General features: G+C 47.4%; 2 protein-coding genes across 2 annotated transcripts; both read left to right on the top strand.

Moving 5' to 3' along the window:
* The first annotated feature begins 11,209 nt into the window (after positions 1–11,209).
* On the top strand, positions 11,210–12,325 carry LOC125383523. Its single transcript, XM_048401850.1, has one exon. It carries the CDS (start codon positions 11,210–11,212, stop codon positions 12,323–12,325), a length of 1,116 nt encoding a protein of 371 aa, XP_048257807.1.
* Positions 12,326–12,753: 428 nt separating this feature from the next.
* On the top strand, positions 12,754–14,019 carry LOC124119014 (ice-structuring glycoprotein-like). The gene is made up of 2 exons (XM_046481367.2): positions 12,754–13,056; positions 13,300–14,019. Exons 1-2 carry the CDS (start codon positions 12,754–12,756, stop codon positions 14,017–14,019), a joined length of 1,023 nt encoding a protein of 340 aa, XP_046337323.2.
* The last annotated feature ends 7,931 nt before the right edge of the window (positions 14,020–21,950 follow it).

The raw sequence follows: 21,950 nt of genomic DNA on the forward strand, positions 1-21,950 counted from the left end.
ATGAACATTATGTTACGAGTTGAACAAATGTAACATGTATAACATGACTGTCTCCAAACGGAAAAAAATGAGTGAGTGAGTGAGTTAAATTTTAACGTCACATCGGCAAAATCTCAGCCATATGGTGACGAAATTATTTATAATACTGACATTAAAACATTAAAAAAATCTGTCACCGACGGACAGTATAACAAATAGCATATCACAGTTTATAAATAAAACTAGTTTAGAACAATTAAAAAACGGGCTACAGATCGCCAGCAACCAAAGTTAGGCCACCTTACTGGGGGCCGTGGAAACAATACTTCTGCTACCTGCACGGCTCCCCAGCAGGATTTACACCATCCCTTCAGCTGCTGGCGATGGTACACAATTAAGCCACACACACACACACACACACACACACACACACACACACACACACACACACACACACACACACACACACACACACACACACACACACACACACACACACACAGAGTGTTTACATTGACATTTATTTGAGTATAATAATAACATGCCTTAACGAAAGTTGAATTCTCGGGAATCAATACGTGGGACATATGGCTCACCGGCCTGATTGCTTATTTGCTGACAAGATTCACAGGTGACGCAAACACTTGTTGTCTTTGTTCTGCTGTTCAGTGACTCGATTCATCCCAGGGAATGCTGACACACTTCTTAAGAAGGCTGTGAAACGTGTCCTCTTCAGCCCAGGTAACTGCACGACACAGCTCTCTCGGGAAAACTGATCCTGTGTTCATATAATATAGTAGCTTGTTGAATGAGGTCATCGGGAACCACAGTTACACAGGCTGCACTTGAGTTTCTCGGGAATATTTGGTATTTTCCAAAAATTTTATTCTGTTACGAGACTGTTGAAAGAACTATAGCTGTATACAATGTCATGTATACGGGAGAGGAGAGAGAGAGAGGGGGGGGGGGGGGGGGGGGGGGGGGGGGGGGGGGGTCCAAGTGGGGTTTAATCTCGCTTTCAAGATTATTGCACTCACATTTATATGGCTAGGTGCGTAAATGTATTGCATGTTCGTTGTAGTGTGTATGTTGTGTTTTGGCCCTGTGTGCACACACGCACACACATGCCCACACATGAAAACACACACACGCACACGCACACAGACACGCACACATACAATGTACGTACACATACACACTAACAAATATATACGTACACACTCACACACATACGAACATACTCACACACACACGTACATACTCACACATATACACATCTACTGACACAATCTAACACACAAGCATACACACTCTCTGTCTCTCTCTCTCACAGACTCACACATACAATGCACGTACACATACGCAAAGACACACATACACACACAGAAACACACACAAACATGAGTATACACACACAGACACATACCTAGACACTCCCACACACATGGGTACACACACACGCACACACACACACATGCGTACACACACATTTACACATGCAGACACAGACACACATAAACACACACTCTCACACATACAATCTACGTACTCGAACACACACACACACACACGCACGCACGCACGCACACACACATACACACACAAGCATACGTACATCCTCCTCCCATCATAAGTGCAGTATTCTGTTATAAAAATACACCCTTTCGTCTCACCGCCACCTCACGAAGTGGAGAATATCATGTTCATATATGAAACTACATGTAAACAATATCACATTATCCATTTACGTAAACGTGACCCAAGCTCAGTGTCATGACGTGAGGTTGTGAGGCAGCCTCGTGGCGAAGCGTTGGCTCGTCATACTAAAAACATTGTTTCATCATACTAAAAATCCTGTTTTGTCACACTAAAAACACCGTTTCGTAATACTAAAATACCGTTTCGTCATGCTAAAAAAAAACATTTATCTAAAAACCCTGTTTCGTCATACTAAAAACCCTGTTTCTTCATACTAAAAACCCTGTTTCGTTATACTAAAAACCCTTAAAACCCTGTTTCGTCATACTAAAACCCTGTTTCATCATACTAAAACCCCTTAAAACCCTGTTTCGTCATACTAAAAACCCTGCTTCATCATACAAAAAAAACCCTTTCGATCCCCCACTGTATGAATCCTATTGGTGTTTCTCGCGGTAATATCTTCTGACAAAGACCCAAGTTTATTCATAGGCCCTTGTCCTTAACCTTGTTACATGTCCTACATCCAAGTATCGCAATGTGGGGACAAAAGCTGACAGTGGCGTGAGGCATGACCCACCACTCCCACACCCTCCCGCCCCATATCGGTACCAGCCTAAGGGTAACTCTCAATAACAATATACTTGTATCATGTTAGAATTTTACAGCCCTTCTTTCATTTATGACAAAGTAAATACATTTTGCCTGTCGGGACATAATATTGTGACGTGCATCATGCATTAACTGGACAAATTTAAATCTACTTGGATGTGCATATGAGGTCAAGTGAGATCATTGCACTTATATAGCGACGTGCATGCACGTGTGTGTGTGGCTGTTTGTACTAGTCCGGACTGATGCCGATTTATAGTGCTAGCTCACTGAGATACCATACCGAAGTTTAACATGAATACCCAACTCAGACACAGTATACTGACTCCGAGCCGACCAGTCCTAAGCTCTTAATGCCGAGCGCCAGACAGGGTAACAACAAGTACCATCGTATCTGGGTGTGACGCGGCAGGTGATCGAACCCCGGGCCTTCCGCTCTTCGGGCGGACGCTTGTGTATATGAATACTGTTGGTCGATAGAACTTTCTTAAGTTGGTATATATCGTACAGATCATTAGAACACAAAATTCGTCTGCTACTCCGTCTTCACGAATAGGACAAAGTCGTTCTTCTAACTGTAATGTCAGCTTTAAAAACGTCAACCGTAAGCTGGGCGGTGAGTGAGTGGTTGTTTTTTTCGCCGCTTTGAGCAATATTCCAGCAATATCACGGAGCGAGAAGAAATGGGTTCCAACTTTATGCATGTTGGGACTCGAACTCGGGTCATCCTTTAACCACTAGGCTACCCACTGCCTTTACGCACTGTGATTTCAGGTCCAGGAGAAATCGCCAGCAAGCCATAACACAGATGCCCCTATATGTTCAAGATGATCCTTGCTCTGTTGACTGTTGACAAAAGATATGATGTTTGAGGGAGTGAGGCGAAGACTTTATTGATCTTCAACGAAAATAAGGGGGCACGGGTGGCCCAGCCGTCTAGTGCGCCGCGATTCGCTGAGTTGCGTCCCGTCGGCACGCCAGAAATCTATGACTATCACTGAGATACAGTTTAATATGAATACCCCACTCAGACACAGTATACTGACTCCGATCCGACCTGACCTTGTTTGAGCCCTTTAATGCCTAGCGCCAAACAGGGTAATATCAATTACCAGCTTTTTAACATCTTTAGGTATGACGAGGCGTGGGATCGAACCCCGACCTTACGCTCCCGGTAGACGCTCTACCACAAGACCAATGAGGCGGTCCCTACACAGTAAGCTCAGTCGCCGTCACGTTGCCGAAATAATGTTGAAGGTGGGACCCACCCTTAACGCACTCAGGGTCAATAATCCGTGCTCAGTTCAATGTGTTGAAATTTGTTTACACTACATAACACTTGGGACCGCCTCCGTGGTCTAGTGGTAGAGCGTCCGCCCGGAGAGCGGAAGTTCCAGGGTTCGATCCCGGGCCGCGTCATACAAAAAGACGTTAAAAGATTGTACTTGTTGTTACCCTGTCTGGCGCTCGGCATTAAGGGGCTTAAACAAGGACTGGTTGGCTCGGAGTCAGTATACTGTGTCTGAGTGGGGTATTCATGTTAAACTTTGGCATGGTATCTCAGTGAGCTAGCACTATAAATCGGCATCAGTCCGGACTAGTACAAGCAGCCAGACACACACATACACGTGCATGCACGTCGCTATATAAGTGCAATAATCTTGGACGCGACGTTAAACCCAATTTCACCTCACCTCACATAACACTTGGGGTCAAGGTTCATACTGTTTGACACTGTTGGAACTTCCTCAATATATATCAGACGCGTAATCAGTTCCATCCTCAAGCAAGGGAAGTTTCCATTTCGTCCGGCCCTCAGAAGTTGAGCATTGAGGTGAGACACACCACAAAACACAGTACGGATCTTCACGGGTACTTTGGTATTTTGAGGACACGTTGAGTGAGTGAGCGAGTATGGTTTTACGCCGCTTTTAGCAATATTCCAGCAATATCACCCCGTGGGGACACCAGAAATGGGCTTCACACATTGTACCCATGTCGGGAATCGAACCCGGGTCTCCAGCGTGACGAGCGAACGCTTTAACCACTGGGCTACCCGACCGCCCCTTCCAGGGGTTGAAGAACCTAAAACTGTTTAGGACGTGTTGGCCATGCTTCCGCTTACTTATCTCACTGCGTCTTCAACCCTTCGTCTGTTTGTGGGGGAGCACGAGTAGAACACTGAAGCAAGGGGAGTAACAATTGTGAGCTTAAGTGAGTGAGAGTATGGTTTTACGCCGTTTTTTGGCAATCAATATTCCGGCAATATTACGCCGGGGGACACCAGAAATGGGCTTCACACACTGTACCCATGTCAGGATCGAACCCGGGTCTTCGGCTTGACGAGCGAACGCTTTAACCACAAGGCTAGCCGACCGCCCCTTACTGAGTGTAGATTGTAAAATAGTGTGGTGATTAACAAAACATAAATTTGACGCTCGATTGTGCAAACTTCGCCCTCGCAAAGGATGATATCAATCCCCAGGATTTCGATAGATCCTCACCCGGGTAGAACAGGTCTTCAGCAAAGCATTGTTGCCGTAATAGGCGACTATTCTTGTCGTAACAGGCGACTAACGGGTTCGGGTGGTCAGGCTCGCTGACTTGATTGATGTATGTCATCGTATTCCAGTTGCGTGGAACGATGCTCATGATGTCAGTGATTGCATTGTCTGGTCCGAGTATTTACAGATTGCCGTCATATAGCTGGAATATTGCTGAGTGCGGCGGCGATAATCAACAAGCAAACAAACAAACAAACAAACAAACGAAAGGATCCCTAAGGCAAGTAGATTTATTGCAAGAGGCTACTGAATGGATCGGGTGGTCCGGTTAGTCTGCACCTCATCGTCGGAAGTAGGACGTGCTCATGACACCACTCACTGTTTTTTCACGTCCGTTAGCTGGAATATTGCTGAATGTGGCGCTAAGAAACAAACAAACTCCACTCAGTGCAGGGATAACGAGTCGCTGAGTCATGAGAGGCGCCGCCACTGACTGTGCTGCGTTGAGTGAGTGAGTTAGTGAGTGAGTGAGTTGGGTTTAACGCCGCTTTTGACAGGATTCCCGTTATATCGCGGCGTGTCAGCTTGATGTGGTAGGAAAGCCTGAAGTGATGCAGGTCTCAGATGTTTACCACTTCGTGAAACCCACGAGCACGGGTATGGTGCTGACAAACCTAGAAATATAATTGGGACGAACCTGGATTCGAACCTGTGCTGCGTTGTGTCCGGATCGATGATTGTGAGAATGGGTTTCAGGTCCTCTCCGATTATGGGATTTGACTGGTCAGCACCGTATCTGTGATGATTCGTGTCACCAAAGACTTGCATCACTTCAGTCTTCCCTCCCACATTCAGATGACCTTCATCCAGCTGATATACACAGCCTGATACATGAAACTCTTCGACAACCTTTTCGAAATAGCTGGAATATTACTGAAAAGTTCGTAAACAAACGGATACAACTAAAGAATGTCGATTGTTTGATACACCTGTAATGTTCCTGATTGTTGTTTTAACAAAGGAATACACTTACACAATGTCGACTGTTTGAAACACCTGGAATGTTCCTGATTGTTGTTACAACAAAGGATTACACCTACACAATGTCGACTGTTTGATACACCTGGAATGTTCCTGATCGTTAATTTAACAAAGGAATAAAACTACACAATGTCCACAGTATGATACACCTGGAATACTCCTGATTGTTGTTACAACAAAGGAATACAACTACACAATGTCGACTGTTTGATGCAACTGGTATATTCCTGATTGTTGTTTCAACAAAGAATACACCTGCACTTTATCGACTGTTTGATACACCTGGAATATTCCTGATTGCTGTATCAACAAAGGAATACACCTACACAATGTCGACTGTTTGATACACCTGGAATATTTCTGATTGCTCTTTCAACAAAGGAATACACCTACACTATGTCGATTGTTTGATACACCTGGAATATTCCTGATTGTTGTTTTGACAACAGGAATACACCTACACAGTGTCAGTAGCTGTGTACAGCGGTCTGGAACCGCTCCTGGCTTCTGATTGGTCGAGAGGATCTGTGACGTCACTTTCTGTTTCGGTTTGGTCACGTGACTGCGCATGCGCGCAGGGCATGATGGGTCCTGCGTGCGCCTCCTAGATGGCGGCACATCCGTTTCCGGTGGCGTACGCCTCCAAAATGGCGTCTCATCCGTTTCCGGTGGCGCGCGCCCCTCCAAGAGGGTGTCGCCTCTGTTTCCGGGGAGGAGGGGAAAACCCGGAGAAGCGTACGTAAAAGGTGAACGGATCAAAGGTTGAAAGAAGCGCGTCAAAAATCTTTGTTTTGTATTGTTCTAAAAATAGACGTGTCGGCGGCGGAGGAGGAAGGAGAGAGGAGGGAGGGAGGAGGAAGGAGGAGGAGGAGGAGCGAAGAGGAACGGGAGGGAGGAGGGATTCAGGGAGGGAGGAAGGCGGGAGGGGAGTCGGGTTCTTTGTTTTGTTTTGTTTTGGTGGGTGTGGGGCGATGGCATGTGGAGATGATAGTTCACTGAGACGAGCTTATCAAAGTTATCAAACACAGTCGACGACTCTGCCCCTTTGTTGCTAGGTTGACGTCATATCGGCGAAGGATCTTGCAACAACATGTCACAAATCATGTCATCGGGTATGGTGATGGGTTTGTCAACTTTGAGGTGTAAGGTTTCGTTCCACAAGGCGATCGTGTATTGTAGCCCACGATGACAGTCGTTCGTCTAAGTTAAAAGTCGGTGAGTGGCGAATTTAAAGGGGCTCAAGGTGTTGGCTGAATTCTAACGGTGAATCGACAGGCACAGACATGAACGTGATGTAGGTATATGCCTACGTGAAGTACTTCGTGTCACCCCCATGCAAACGTGGTGCCACGCGTGACGACAAACAGACGTTGACGTTGATCCATAGGATGATTATTATCATTTATTTATTCATGATACCGAGGTGCTGGCACTCGTGTAGGTTGACAGGTGTACTGTCATTCGTGTTGCCAGGCACCCGTAGTGTTTCACGCGTGTTGCCAGGCAAAACGTGTTGTCCTCTGTGTGTGTGTGTGTGTGTGTGTTTGTGTGTGTGTCTTCAAACAGACGTTGACGTTGAGCCATAGGATGAACATTATTATGAATGATGCCGAGGACTCGTGTAGGTCGACAGGCGTACTGTCATTCGTGTCTCCATGCACACGTCATGTACGTCGTGTGTTGTCATGCAAAACGTAATGTACTTCATGTTGCCATGCAATCGTGATGTCATGCGTGTGTGTCTTCAAACACACGTTGATCCACAGGATTATTGATCCTATTTTGTATTTTATAAGAAGAGATAGAGATCGATAGACATACGTTGTGTTTGACTCGTGTCTCCAGGCACACGTGGTGTTTCTCGCGTCTCTATTTCTATATATTTATTTTATTATTTTGAGACGTACCATGGTGGTGTCACGCGAAGGCGTGTGCCTCCAAGAGGACGAGGGGGAGGGTGTGGGTTCTTTTGGATGGTTGTTGTTTGCGTTGGCAAAGCAAGCAGGGTGGGTGTCGATGGCGTGTGGAGATTATAGATCACTGAGACGAGTTTATCAAAGTTGTCATGCACAGTCGACGACTCTGCCACTCTGTTGCTAGGTTGACACCACATCGGCGAAAGATCTTGCTACAACTTGCCACAAATGACGTCATCGACTATGATGATGTGTTTGTCAACTTTGAGATGTAAGGTTTTGTTCCACAAGGCGGGCGTATTGTAGCACAAGGACGATCGTTCGTTTAAGCAACAGGGGATGAGTGGCAAAAAGGTGCTAAAGGTGTTGCCTGAATTTCTAAAGGTGAATCGACAGGTACAGAGATGTAGGAATGCAGGGAGCGATCGAAATGGTGCCTGTTTTGATTGGTCCAATACGCTGCGCGCTGATTGGTCCGTTCCGGCGCCTGACTCTCACCTCGGTTTTCCAAACTGGCCCAGCCCTTGTGCTTCTTTTTCATAGGAAAAGTGATGACCAGAGAGTGTCTATCTTATTTAAGACACTGTCACCCTGTTTCCTGATTGAACGACAACCCAAGCTTCTGATGGGTAACCATTTTTTATCCTGTTTTTTATCCCTGGGGTGAGCATGCTGGTTTCTCCATCCTAAAAACACAACACATTTCATTTTTCAACTTTTAGAGTGGGTCGAAAGGGCTCCTGTTTTGATGGCTCAAAAACGCGACACGGCGATGGATCCGTTTCGATGCCTGGACTGAGCCGCAGTTTTTCAAATGTGCCCGATTGTGTTTGGTTTTATGTATTTTCCATGGGAAAGATAGCACAACTCGGCTCGGGTGCTGTCGTCTGATTGGTCGGTGCTGTCTTCTGATTGGTCAGATTTTCGACCAATCAGAGACCTTCTATAAATAGATCGTCTTGTTTGTGTATATATAAAGGAAGGGCTGACGTTCATCAGACACTCATCGCCACCATGACGGACACGCAGAGTACACCCTATCATTTGGAGAGGAAAGACTCCACCCGCTCCAGACGATTAAGAACTGCTAACCATACCTATCGTTTGACTTTCAACCCAGACTACTTGGACACCGTACCACCGGACCGCGTTCCCATGGAACTGCCGGCATTATTTGACAGAGTGATCGATGACTTTTATCAACATATGTCAGGCCAGAAGGGAGATCGTATTGGTCTAGGTATCGATCATACGGCTTTGAACACTCCCATACGGATTCCCTTTCGTCGCTGTGAAGATCTCCATGGGCTAGATATTTTGCATGCCGTGGAAAAAGTCCAACAGTCCAACAAAGCCCTGAACATCGATGCCACCATGGTTGTGACTTTAGTACACGTCACAGATCCCGACAGGCTAGGATCGGGCAGTGGTTCTCCCCGACTGAAAAAGGTGATTGGACTCGAAACCTTTTTAACACTCAAAAAGGGTATTGTACGGATCAAACACGAAGATCAATCCTGTTTGGCACGGGCCCTGGTGGTGGCACAGCATTATGCCCAGAAGCCCCACCCTCTGACCCAAGAATGGACCAACCAGCGAGTGAGACTGATGAGAACGGACCGCGTCGACGTTCAAGGCATACGGGCACGGGACTTGTTTCGGCGTCTTGGCCTGCCTGAAGGTCCCTGTCAGGGCCTGGACGATCTCGCACGCGTGGGACGCGCCTTGGTCCCCCTGAATTATCAACTGAAAGTCTACAGTCAAGATGTGGACCAGAGACTGTTGTACAAGTGTGATGAGGCTCCACCCTACGCCACCGTGCTGCATTTATACCATCATGATCAGCACTACGATGTCATCACTTCCATGTCCGCTTTTTATGGCTCTAACCATTACTGCGATCGCTGCGACCACCGTTACGACCATCCCGAAAAACATCCCTGCACCAAGGAATACCGCTGTCACCGCTGCCTCCACTCTAGCTATTGCAAGCCCCAGGAAGAGCACGGGATCCCTTGCTTGACATGTCAACGTTGGTTCCCCAATCAACACTATTATGCTCAACTTCTCCAGTCACCGTCAGAGGGAAAACCCAGCGCCTGTCAATCGATTCACAGGTGTCCGACCTGTTTTCAGCTGGTCCACGTCTTGGAGACCCCCATGGTTCATCACGAGTGCTCAGATGAAGAACATCCCTGCTTGGTGTGCCGAGAACCCATGACCCCAGACCATCGCTGTTACATGATGCCCCTCCATAAAGAAAACGAGGAGGAGGAAGTGGAAGAGGGGGAGGAAGCAGAGGTGGGGGAAGAAGAGGGAGAAGAGGAACAACATCACGTACGAGACGACGTCCAATACGTGTTCTACGATTTTGAATGTATCCAAGACACGGGGGAACACATTCCAAATTTGTGCGTGGTGCAACTAGGATGTGGACGGTGCATCAGTGAAGTGAGCAAGGACTTGTGCCAACACTGTCCATGGAGAGAGGAAGGGTATGGTCCCAGCCGTGAGATCGTGTTCCAAGGCCCCACCACGCGACATGATGTGTGTGTGTGGTTGACCACGCTAGCTGAAAAACCCAAGAAGAACAAGAACCAAGAGGAAGAGGAGGGCAGCACACACAAGGGATCAACAGCACCCCTGGGGAAAAAAATAAAACGGGATGAAACCCCCTCAAGAAAGCACGCTTCCAAACGTCAACGACATGCATCATCCCAGCAGGAGGCAGAGGAGATGGAGGGGGAAGAGGTCATGGAAGTGGAGAAAACAAAAAAGACAAACAAGACAAACAAGACAAAGAACAACAAGAACACCACCAGCACCACGACAGTGCAGAAGGAGGATCGCATTTATGTGATGGCCCACAATGCACGATCCTATGATTTACACTTGATCCTGAAGAGCCTGTCCCCTCTCCTGGTGACACTCCCCACCAAGATTTGACATGGTCAACACATTTTGCAGATGACCCTGGGTCGGTTGTGTTTCGAGGACAGCTTAAATTTCATTCCTTACCCCCTGAAAGCCTTTCCCAAGAGCTTTGGGCTGAAAGAAATGAAGAAAGGGCACTTTCCGCACTTTTTCAATACGGGAGCCAACCAGACCTACAGAGGTCCCTATCCACCAGCCATCATGTACGATCCCGATGGCATGTCTCCCGCGGAACGCACAGTCTTCCTCCAGTGGCATACTCAAAAAGTGCAAGAAGGAGCTTTGTTTGACTTACAAGGAGAACTTTTAGCTTACTGCCAGAGCGATGTGGACATTTTGAGACGGGGATGCGCTGACTTCCGACAGAACGCCATCAACTCGGTTGGCATGGATCCATTTGTAGAAGTGATCACAGCTGTTGCGTTCACCATGAAATCCTTTTGAAAACACGACCTGAAACCCAATACCATAGCCATTCTTCCACCTCAAGGCTACCAACCCAAGAGAAACTATTCCCAGGCCTGTATGCACTGGCTCCAATATCTGATGGAAAAGGACCCCCATCTGCACCTCCAGCACGCCAGGAATGGGGGTGAACAAGAGTTCACGTGTGGAGAGGGCCAACATCGGTACAGTGTGGATGGCTACGATCCAGCGACAGGCACCGTCTACGAATTCCTGGGCTGTTTCTGGCATGGGTGCCAGAACTGTCACAAGACCCAACGTGGAGAACCGCATCCCGTCCTGGGGACGTCATTGGGAGCCCGTTATAGCGACACCCACTACCGCCTGAGTCTCTTGAGTCAACACCCTGAGGTGAAACGTATCGTCACCCTGTGGGAGCACGAGTTTACAAAAATGCAACGGGAGGACTCTGCTCTGCGTGCTTTCTTGCAGGGACCCCGCTGTATCCACGTCCCTGGGCCGCTCAACCCTCGCGACGCCTTCTATGGAGGACGCACCAATGCGACGCGATTATGCTACAAAGCCCAAGAAGGTGAAACCATCAAATATATCGATATCTGTTCCCTTTACCCCTTCATTTGTAAGACCGGAGCATTTCCCACGGGACACCCGACCCTTCTTCATCAACCCCCTGTGGACACGTTGTTTGAACTGAAAGGCCTGATCCAATCCCGTGTCCTACCTCCGAAACGCCTCTACCATTCGCTACTGCCTTACAGATCGGGTGGCAAACTGCTCTGTCCTTTGTGCCGTACGTGTGCCGATACCCGGTCAGACTCCCCCTGCCAGCACACGGACGAAGTTAGGTCATGGGTGGGGACGTACGCCACCATAGAACTTCAGGAAGCTGTGAAGAAGTATGACTACCAGGTGCTTCAGATCTACGACGTTTGGCATTTTGACACTTTTGCACAGCATGACCCCGACACCCAGCAAGTGGGACTCTTTGACACTTACATCGATTGGCATTTCAAGGAGAAGCTCGAAGCCAGCGGATACCCCGAGGGATGTACGGATCACGACGCTTACATCCAGGAAATCTACGACAAAGAAGGCATTGTGTTAGACAAGGATCGCATCGAAAAAAATCCAGGACTTCCCTCGATTGCCAAGATGCAACTGAAATCGCTCTGGGGCAAGTTTGGCCAACGATTAGACTACAGTCAGAACATCTAAATGAGCGATCCTGTACAGTACTTTACCTTGTGGAGGGATGAACGCAATACCATCGAGGATGTGACCGTTGTCAACGAGCACATGGTGGAAGTGACTTATACCCAGAAGAAAGAATACCAAACCCCTCATTCTCATTTCAACGTCGCCATCAATGCTTGGGTCGACCAATCAGAGGCCGCGCTCGGGCCATGGTGGACTCTGATGGGCCAAAACGAGGTTGTGCTTTCTCTTTCACGCTACAAGCCTGACCCTTTGGAAAAGAAACAGTAAGGACGTACCACACTGGTGGGTGGCGTGTGGGACAGAAACCAGCCAATCAGAAGGTCGGATTTTCCACCAATCAGAAAGCAGAGTGTCAGTGTCTTTAAATACGACCAACGTTCCCTGGCCATCACTTTTCACAGAACGGTCCAAGCAACAACATCATCATGTTCCGACTACAACTACCGTATGACAACAATGGCCACTACCGCATCATCATCAAACAGAAGAAGAAGGAGAAGGGGGACAAGGACGAGGACGTTCTCAATAGCGAGCATGACTGCATGCATGAGAAGTTAAAGAGTGTTGTGGACACATTTCTGCCTCCGGAGTATGGCATCTGCATCCCCAGCATGGAACTCTACGTGGAAAAGTCAACCCCAACACCTGAAGCAGCAGCACTCACAGCATCCATACCCAAAGCAGCCCAAAAGGCAGCAGCACCACATGTCGCAGCACTTACCACAGTGGTAGCAGAGGGAACGTTAAAATAAACAGACGTACTCACCTCAGCACTCATTGCAGCGTCAGCAGCGGCAGAAGCAGCACCCATACTAACAACAACACCCTCAGAAGCAGTGAAAGCAGCACAACAACTCGACTCAGCACTATGGACAGCGATACTAGCATCAGCCGCAGCAACACCTGCAGCCATAGAAGCGGCAGCAGTAGCATTCGTTGAAATAGTAACCTCACATGCACCCTTGCTGCAGCAGTATTCATCGCAGACAACACCATCAACAACACCCGTAGCAGCAGCAGAAGCAGCCACCACACAGGAAGAAGAAGATGCAGCTGCAGACGCAGCAACAACACCCTCACTAAAAGTATACATCAATGCACTACAGATGGCGCAATGCGCGGCAGGTGTGAGGGCATCGAAGGGGACACCCCGAGAAGCATCAGCAACAAAAACATTCGCCTCAGCACTATCCTGGGCGGCAGCAACAGCCACAACCGCCACACCCTCAGCAGTAGAAGCAGCAACAGCTGCACTCGTCGCCGTAGTAACAGGAGTAACTTCAGTGCAGTCATCTTCACCACCACCTTCACCATCACCGATGGACACCTCAGATGCTGCAGCATCCACGCCAAAACCAGTTGCAGTCACCACAGCACCCTCATCAACAGCACCCACACCAAAACCAGTGGCAGCAGCAATGGTAGCAGCAGTGGCACCAGCAGTGGCAGACACCACCCCCACAGCCATAGAAGCACCAGTGGCAACACCCTCACCAACAGAACTCTTCGATGCGCTCCACGCAACAGCAGAAGCAGCCGCGGCAGCAACGACGCCCTCACCAGCAGCAGCAGCACCAGAAATCATCTCAGCACTATACAGAGCGGCAGTAGCAGCTGCAGCAGCAACACCTTCACCAACAGCAGCAGCCACAGAAGCACTCGTTGCAACATTGAGCAGGCTACCTGTGTGATGACGATGACGAAGGTTGTCATCCACTTTTTCGCATTATTCGCATTATTTGACCTTGTTTGTCTGTATCTAAGTTGTTGTTCATTATTAAACAGGGATAACTTAAACTGGCTCTTTGTGTCTTGATTGATCTCAACTCCAATAGAGTGCCGAACCGAGGGTAAAGGTTGAGTTGAGATGTCGTCTATGTTGTCTGTCATGTCAGTGCACACGCACAAGTGATGAATTAAAATAGATAAAAGAAAAAGGCCATGTTTGAAAGATCAGCTGCCTGGTAAGACATGATGGAGTCCACATGGTGTTCAGACTAATCGACACCCACCCTGCTTGCTTTGCCAACACAAACAACAACCATCCAAAAGAACCCACACCCTCCCCCTCGTCCTCTGGGAGGCACACGCCTACGCGTGACACCACCATGGCCCTCAAAATAATAAAATAAATATATAGAAATAGAGACGCGTGAGACACCACGTGTGCCTGGAGACACGAGTCAAACACAACGTATGTCTATCGGTCTCTCTCTCTCCTTATAAAATACAAAATAGGATCAATAATCCTGTGGATCAACGTGTGTTTGACGTACATGACGTGTGCATGAAGACACGAATGACAGTACGCCTGTCGACCTACACGAGTACCGACTCCTCGGCATCATTCATAATAATGTTCATCCTATGGATCAACGTCAACGTCTGTTTGAACACACACACACACACACACACACACACAGAGGACACCACGTTTTGCCTGGCAACACGCGTGAAACACTACGGGTGCCTTGCAACACGAATGACAGTACACCTGTCAACCTACACGAGTGCCAGCACCTCGGTATCATGAATAAGTATATGATAATAATCATCCTATGGATCAACGTCAACGCCTGTTTGTCGTCACGCGTGGCACCACGTTTGCATGGGGGTGACATGAAGTATTTCACATAGGCATATACCTACATCACGTTCATGTCTGTGCCTGTCGATTTACCGTTAGAATTCAGCCAACACCTTGAGCCAGTCACCGACTTTTAACTTAGACGAACGACTGTCATCGTGGGCTACAATACACGATCGCCTTGTGGAACGAAACCTTACACCTCAAAGTTGACAAACACATCACCATACACGTTGACATGATTTGTGACATGTTGTTGCAAGATCCTTCGCCGATATGACGTCAACCTAGCAACAAAGTGGCAGAGTCGTCGACTGTGTTTGATAACTTTGATAAGCCTGTCTCAGTGAACTATCATCTCCACATGCCATCGCCACACACCCACCAAAACAAAACAAAACAAAGAACCCGACTCCCCTCCCGCCTTCCTCTCTCCCTGAATCCCTCCTCCCTCCCGTTCCTCTTCCCTCCTCCTCCTTCCTCCTCCTGCCTCCTCCCTCCTTCCACCTCCTCCTCCTCTCTTCCCCTCCGCTGCCGCCGCCGACGTCGCCGCCGACACGTCTATTTTTAGAACAACACAAAACAAAGATTTTTGACGCGCTTCTTTCAACCTTTGATCCGTTCACCTTTTACGTACGCTTCTCCGGGTTTTCCCCTCCTCCCCGGAAACAGAGGCGACACCCTCTTGAAGGGGCGCGCGCCTCCGGAAGCGGATGGGACGCCATTTTGGAGGCGTACGCCACCGGAAACGGATGTACCACCATCTTGGAGGCGCAAGCAGGACCCATCATGCCCTGCGCGCATGCGCAGTCACGTGACCAAACCGAAACCGGAAGTGACGTCACAGATCCTCTCGACCAATCAGAAGCCAGGAGCGGTTCCAGACCGCTGTACACAACTACTACTGTCGATTGTTTGATACACCTGGAATGTTCCTGATTGTTGTTTCAACAAAGGAATACAACTACGCAATGTCCTCAGTTTGATACACCTGGAATGTTCCTGATTGTTGTTTCAACAAAGGAATACACCTACACAATGTCGACTGTTTGATACACCTGGGATGTTCCTGATTGTTGTTTTAACAAAGGAATACACCTACACAATGTCGACTGTTTGATACACCTGGAATATTCCTGATTGTTGTTTCAACAAAGGAATACAACTACGCAATGTTGATTGTTTGATACACCTGGAATGTTCCTGGTTGTTGTTTCAACAAAGGAATACACCTACACAATGTCGACTGTTTGATACACCTGGAATGTTCCTGATTGTTGTTTCAACAAAGGAATACACCTACACCTGGTTTGCCTTGACTAGACACATCTGTGGTTGTTTACGGACTACCGTGTTTAAGGATGTGGAAGTTTTGTCATAATTGTAACAATGTGAGACTAATTGTTGCCAGTGTGTATAACATGTATCGGTTATAATCGGCCTTAATAACTTTTTGTGCATCCGCCCGTGCCCCCAATTAGTCATTGAAGGATATCATATCATGAATATGCATACAAACATTATCCACTTTGTAGTTGTAAAAGACGTCTATCCATGTTAAATTATTATGTGAAATATAGCGTCGGGGCTATAGCGCCATGTTTCGTTAACACGACCCCAAAGCTTGTTACAGTAGAGGCATGATAATGCAGGTATAGCGGGAGTAAACCAAAAAAACCCCTAGAAACGTGTCCTCTTAAGCCCAGGCAACTGCACGACACACCTCTCTCGGGAATACTGATTATGTAATCATATAATATAGTAGCTTGTTGAATGATGTCATCGGGAACCACAGTTACACAGGCTGCGCAAGAGTTTTCTCTGGAATATTTGGTTGTGTATTGTCCCGAAATAACCGTCATATTTAGATACTAGACAGTTGCAAGAACTATATTTGTATACAATGTCAAATAAACAGGTGGAGTTAATGGCGGGTTTAAGGTTGCGTTCAAGATTATTGCACTCACATTTATATGGCTGGGTGCGTATGTGTATGGCCTGTTCGTTGTAGTGTGTATGTTGTGTTTGGCCCTGTGTGCACACACGCATACACATGCAAACACACACACGCATATGCACACAGACGCATACACACTCACACATATATACGTACACACTCACACACATACATACATACATATACGTGCATACTCACATATACACGTATACATACACAATCACACACACATGCATACACTGTCTCTGTCTCTCTCTCTCTCTGACACACTCACACATACAATGTACGTACACATACGCAAAGACACACAGACACACAGACACACAGAAACACACACAAACATGAGTATACACACAGACACATACGTACACACTAACACACACAGACACACACATCCAGACAAATAAACACTAAAACACACACTCACGCATACAATCTACACAATCAAACACACACCGCGCCCACACGCACACACACACACACACACACAAGCATATGTACATCCCCGTCCCAACATAAGTGCAGTATTCTGTTATTACAATACACCCTATCATCTCACCGTCACCTAACCAAGTGGAGAATATCATTTTCATATGAAACTTGTTAACAATATAACATTACCCATGTACGTTTACCCGTTTCATCATACTAACAACCCTTTTTCGTCATACCAGACAGCCCGTTTCATCATACTAAAAAAACCGTTTTGTCATACTAAAAGAGCCTGTTTCATCATACAATATCACATTACCTATGTACGTTAACCCATCATATCATACTAAACACCCCGTTTCATCGTACTAAAAACCCCGTTTCATCATACTAAAAATTCAACAAAGGAATACACCTACACAATGTCGACTGTTTGATACACATGGAATATTCCTGATCGTTATTTTAACAAAAGCGTGCAACTATACATCGTCCGCTGTTTAATACACCTGGAATACTGCATTGTTGACTATCGAACACAATGAGTTGACAAAATGCATTGACTGGACATTTGTCTACACTTGTCTCAACCTCAGCTTGGATATTATTTTCTGTGTTTTATATCACAGGAAGGTGTGCGCTACCAACTCAACGATGTGATCAACAAGGGCAAATTGAAAGGATGTCGGTGGTAACGTTTTTCTGACACCACGGCTGACAACATAGGAAGCTGAACTGCACCACACCCGCTACGTTAAGGTGACCATCATACAGCTGATATGCATTCAACGTGACGTTCGACCCTGTCATAATCTACCCATACATTATTTATTGCAATATGTTTCCTAATATTAGCTTAGCCCTCCTCGGAGTTTTATGACACTTTAAATGATTAATGATAGCAAGGCTCCTAACGAATACAAATACACACTGTCAACTGTTTAATTTACCTGGATAACTGCTAACCGCTTTGTGGACAAACGAACACAGCTTCACTATGTCTCCTGTTTGAGAACAAATGCTTGATCAAACGAAAAATATCTGCTTCACCTCATCCTCGATGATCCAGGGTAGTAAACCTCCTTTCTTTTATCATTAAGAAAATGTATCCTTTCGCCGCCACAGCTTGTAGTGTTCCTATATCTAGACATTCCCTCTGCTGTGTTCCTAAAAACACAAGCTGACACGCTATACAACACACTTTACAGGATTCGTCGGTGAGTAAGTGAGTATGGTTTTACGCCGCTTTTAGCAATATTCAAGCAATATCACGGCGGGAGACACCAGACATGGGCTTCACATATTGATTCTTCAGTATGTTGAGTGAGTGAGTGAGTATGGTGTGACGCCGCTTTTAGCAATACTCCAGTAATATTTGAGCGGGAGACACCAGAAATGGGATTCACACATTGTACGCATGTCGGGAATCGAACCCGGGTCTTCGGCGTGACGAGCGAACGCTTTAACCTCTAGGCTACCCGACCGCCCCTTTGTTGTTTTGACATGGTATTTCTATCGAAAAGTGGTATACCTGGTGGTGTATGTGTAAGCGGAACTGAGTGGATCTTGATGTAATTTGAAAAAAAATGATTGTTTATGTTGGTCCAAAATGCATTGACGGGGCGTTTGTCATCAAATGCCATCGCTGCTCAGACCAGCTCAGATTTGTTTTTCTGTTTCGTTTCATCGTGTAGGAGTAGCTCTCAGGACACAACACACTGTCAGGTCATACAGGAAGTAGAGGTAGCTCTCAGGACACAACACACTGTCAGGTCATACAGGGAGTAGGAGTAGCTCTCAGGACACAACACACTGTCAGGTCATACAGGGAGTAGAAGTAGCTCTCAGGACACAACACACTGTCAGGTCATACAGGGAGGAAGAGTAGCTCTCAGGACACAACACACTGTCAGGTCATACAGGGAGTAGGTGTAGCTCTCAGGACACAACACACTGTCAGGTCATACAGGGAGGAGGAGTACCTCTCAGGACACAACACACTGTCAGGTCATACAGGAAGTAGAGGTAGCTATCAGGACACAACACACTGTCAGGTCATACAGAGAATAGGAGTAGCTCTCAGGACACAACACACTGTCAGGTCATACAGGGAGTAGGAGTATTTCTCAGGACACAACACACTGTCAGGTCATACAGGGAGAAGGAGTAACTCTCAGGACACAACACACTGTCAGGTCATAGAGGGAGTAGGAGTATTTCTCAGGACACAACACACTGTCAGGTCATACAGGCAGTAGGAGTAGCTCTCAGTAGACAACACACTGTCAGGTCATACAGGGAGTAGGAGTAACTCTCAGGACACAACACACTGTCAGGTCATACAGGGAGTAGGAGTAGCTCTCAGGACACAACACACTGTCAGGTCATACAGGGAGTAGGAGTAGCTCTCAGGACACAACACACTGCCAGGTCATACAGGGAGTAGGAGTAGCTCTCAGGACACACCACACTGTCAGCTCATACAGGCAGTAGGAGTAGCTCTCAGTACACAACACACTGTCAGGTCATACAGGGAGTAGGAGTAGCTCTCAGGACACAACACACTGTCAGGTCATACATGGAGTAGGAGTAGCTCTCAGGACACAACACACTGTCAGGTCATACAGGGAGTAGGAGTATTTCTCAGGACACAACACACTGTCAGGTCATACAGGGTGTAGGAGTAGCTCTCAGGACACAACACACTGTCAGCTCATACAGGGAGTAGGAGTAGCTCTCAGGACACAACACACTGTCAGGTCATACAGGGTGTAGGAGTAGCTCTCAGGACACAACACACTGTCAGGTCTTACAGGGAGTAGGAGTAGCTCTCAGGACACAACACACTGTCAGGTCATACAGGGAGTAGGAGTAGCTCACAGGACACAACACACTGTCAGGTCATACAGGGTGTAGGAGTAGCTCTCAGGACACAACACACTGTCAGGTCAAACAGGGTGTAGGAGTAGCTCTCAGGACACAACACACTGTCAGCTCATACAGGGAGTAGGAGTAGCTCTCAGGACACAACACACTGTCAGGTCATATAGGGTGTAGGAGTAGCTCTCAGGACACAACATACTGTCAGGTCATACAGGGTGTAGGAGTAGCTCTCAGGACACAACACACTGTCAGGTCATACAGGGAGTAGGAGTAACTCTCAGGACACAACACACTGTCAGCTCATACAGGGAGTAGGAGTAGCTCTCAGGACACAACACACTGTCAGGTCATACAGGGTGTAGGAGTAGCTCTCAGGACACAACACACTGTCAGGACATACAGGGAGTAGGTGTAGCTCTCAGGACACAACACACTGTCAGGTCATACAGGGAGAAGGAGTAGCTCTCAGGGCAGAACACACTGTCAGGTCATACAGGGTGTAGGAGTAGCTCTCAGGACACAACACACTGTCAGGTCATACAGGGAGTAGGAATAACTCTCAGGACACAACACATTGTCAGGTCATACAGGGTGTAGGAGTAACTCTCAGGACACAACACACTGTCAGGTCATACAGGGAGTAGGTGTAGCTCTCAGGACACAACACACTGTCAGGTCATACAGGGAGAAGGAGTAGCTCTCAGGACACAACACACTGTCAGGTCATACAGGGAGTAGGAGTCGCTCTCAGGACACAACACACTGTCAGGTTATACAGGGAGTAGGAGTAGCTCTCAGGACACAACACACTGTCAGGTCATACAGGGAGTAGGAGTAGCCCTCAGGACACAACACACTGTCAGGTCATACAGGGAGTAGGAGTAGCTCTCAGGACACAACACACTGTCAGGTCATACAGGGAGTAGGAGTAACTCTCAGGACACAACACACTGTCAGGTCATACAGGGAGTAGGGGTAGCTCTCAGGACACAACACACTGTCAGGTCATACAGGGTGTAGGAGTAACTCTCAGGACACAACACACTGTCAGGTCATACAGGGAGTAGGAGTACCTCTCAGGACACAACACACTGTCAGGTCATACAGGGAGTCGGAGTAGCTCTCAGGACACAACACACTGTCAGGTCATACAGGGAGTAGGAGTAGCTCTCAGGACACAACACACTGTCAGGTCATACAGGGAGAAGGAGTAGCTCTCAGGACACAACACACTGTCAGATCATACAGGGAGCAGGAGTCGCTCTCAGGACACAACACACTGTCAGGTCATACAGGGAGTAGGAATAGCCCTCAGGACACAACACACTGTCAGGTCATACAGGGAGTAGGAGTAGCTCTCAGGACACAACACACTGTCAGGTCATACAGGGAGTAGGAGTAACTCTCAGGACACAACACACTGTCAGGTCTTACAGGGAGTAGGAGTAGCTCTCAGGACACAACACAATGTCAGGTCATACAGGGTGTAGGAGTAACTCTCAGGACACAACACACTGTCAGGTCATACAGGAAGTAGGAGTACCTCTCAGGACACAACACACTGTCAGGTCATACAGGGAGTGGGAGTACCTCTCAGGACACAACACACTGTCAGGTCATACAGGGAGTAGGAGTAGCTCCCAGGACACAACACACTGTCAGGTCATACAGGGAGTAGGAGTAGCTCTCAGGACACAACACACTGTCAGGTCATACAGGGAGTAGGAGTAGCTCTCAGGACACAACACACTCTCAGGTCATAC

This window comes from Haliotis rufescens, unplaced genomic scaffold, assembly GCF_023055435.1.
Source record: "Haliotis rufescens isolate VD_foot unplaced genomic scaffold, xgHalRufe1.0.p SCAF_24, whole genome shotgun sequence".
Taxonomy (NCBI): Eukaryota; Metazoa; Mollusca; class Gastropoda; order Lepetellida; family Haliotidae; genus Haliotis; species Haliotis rufescens.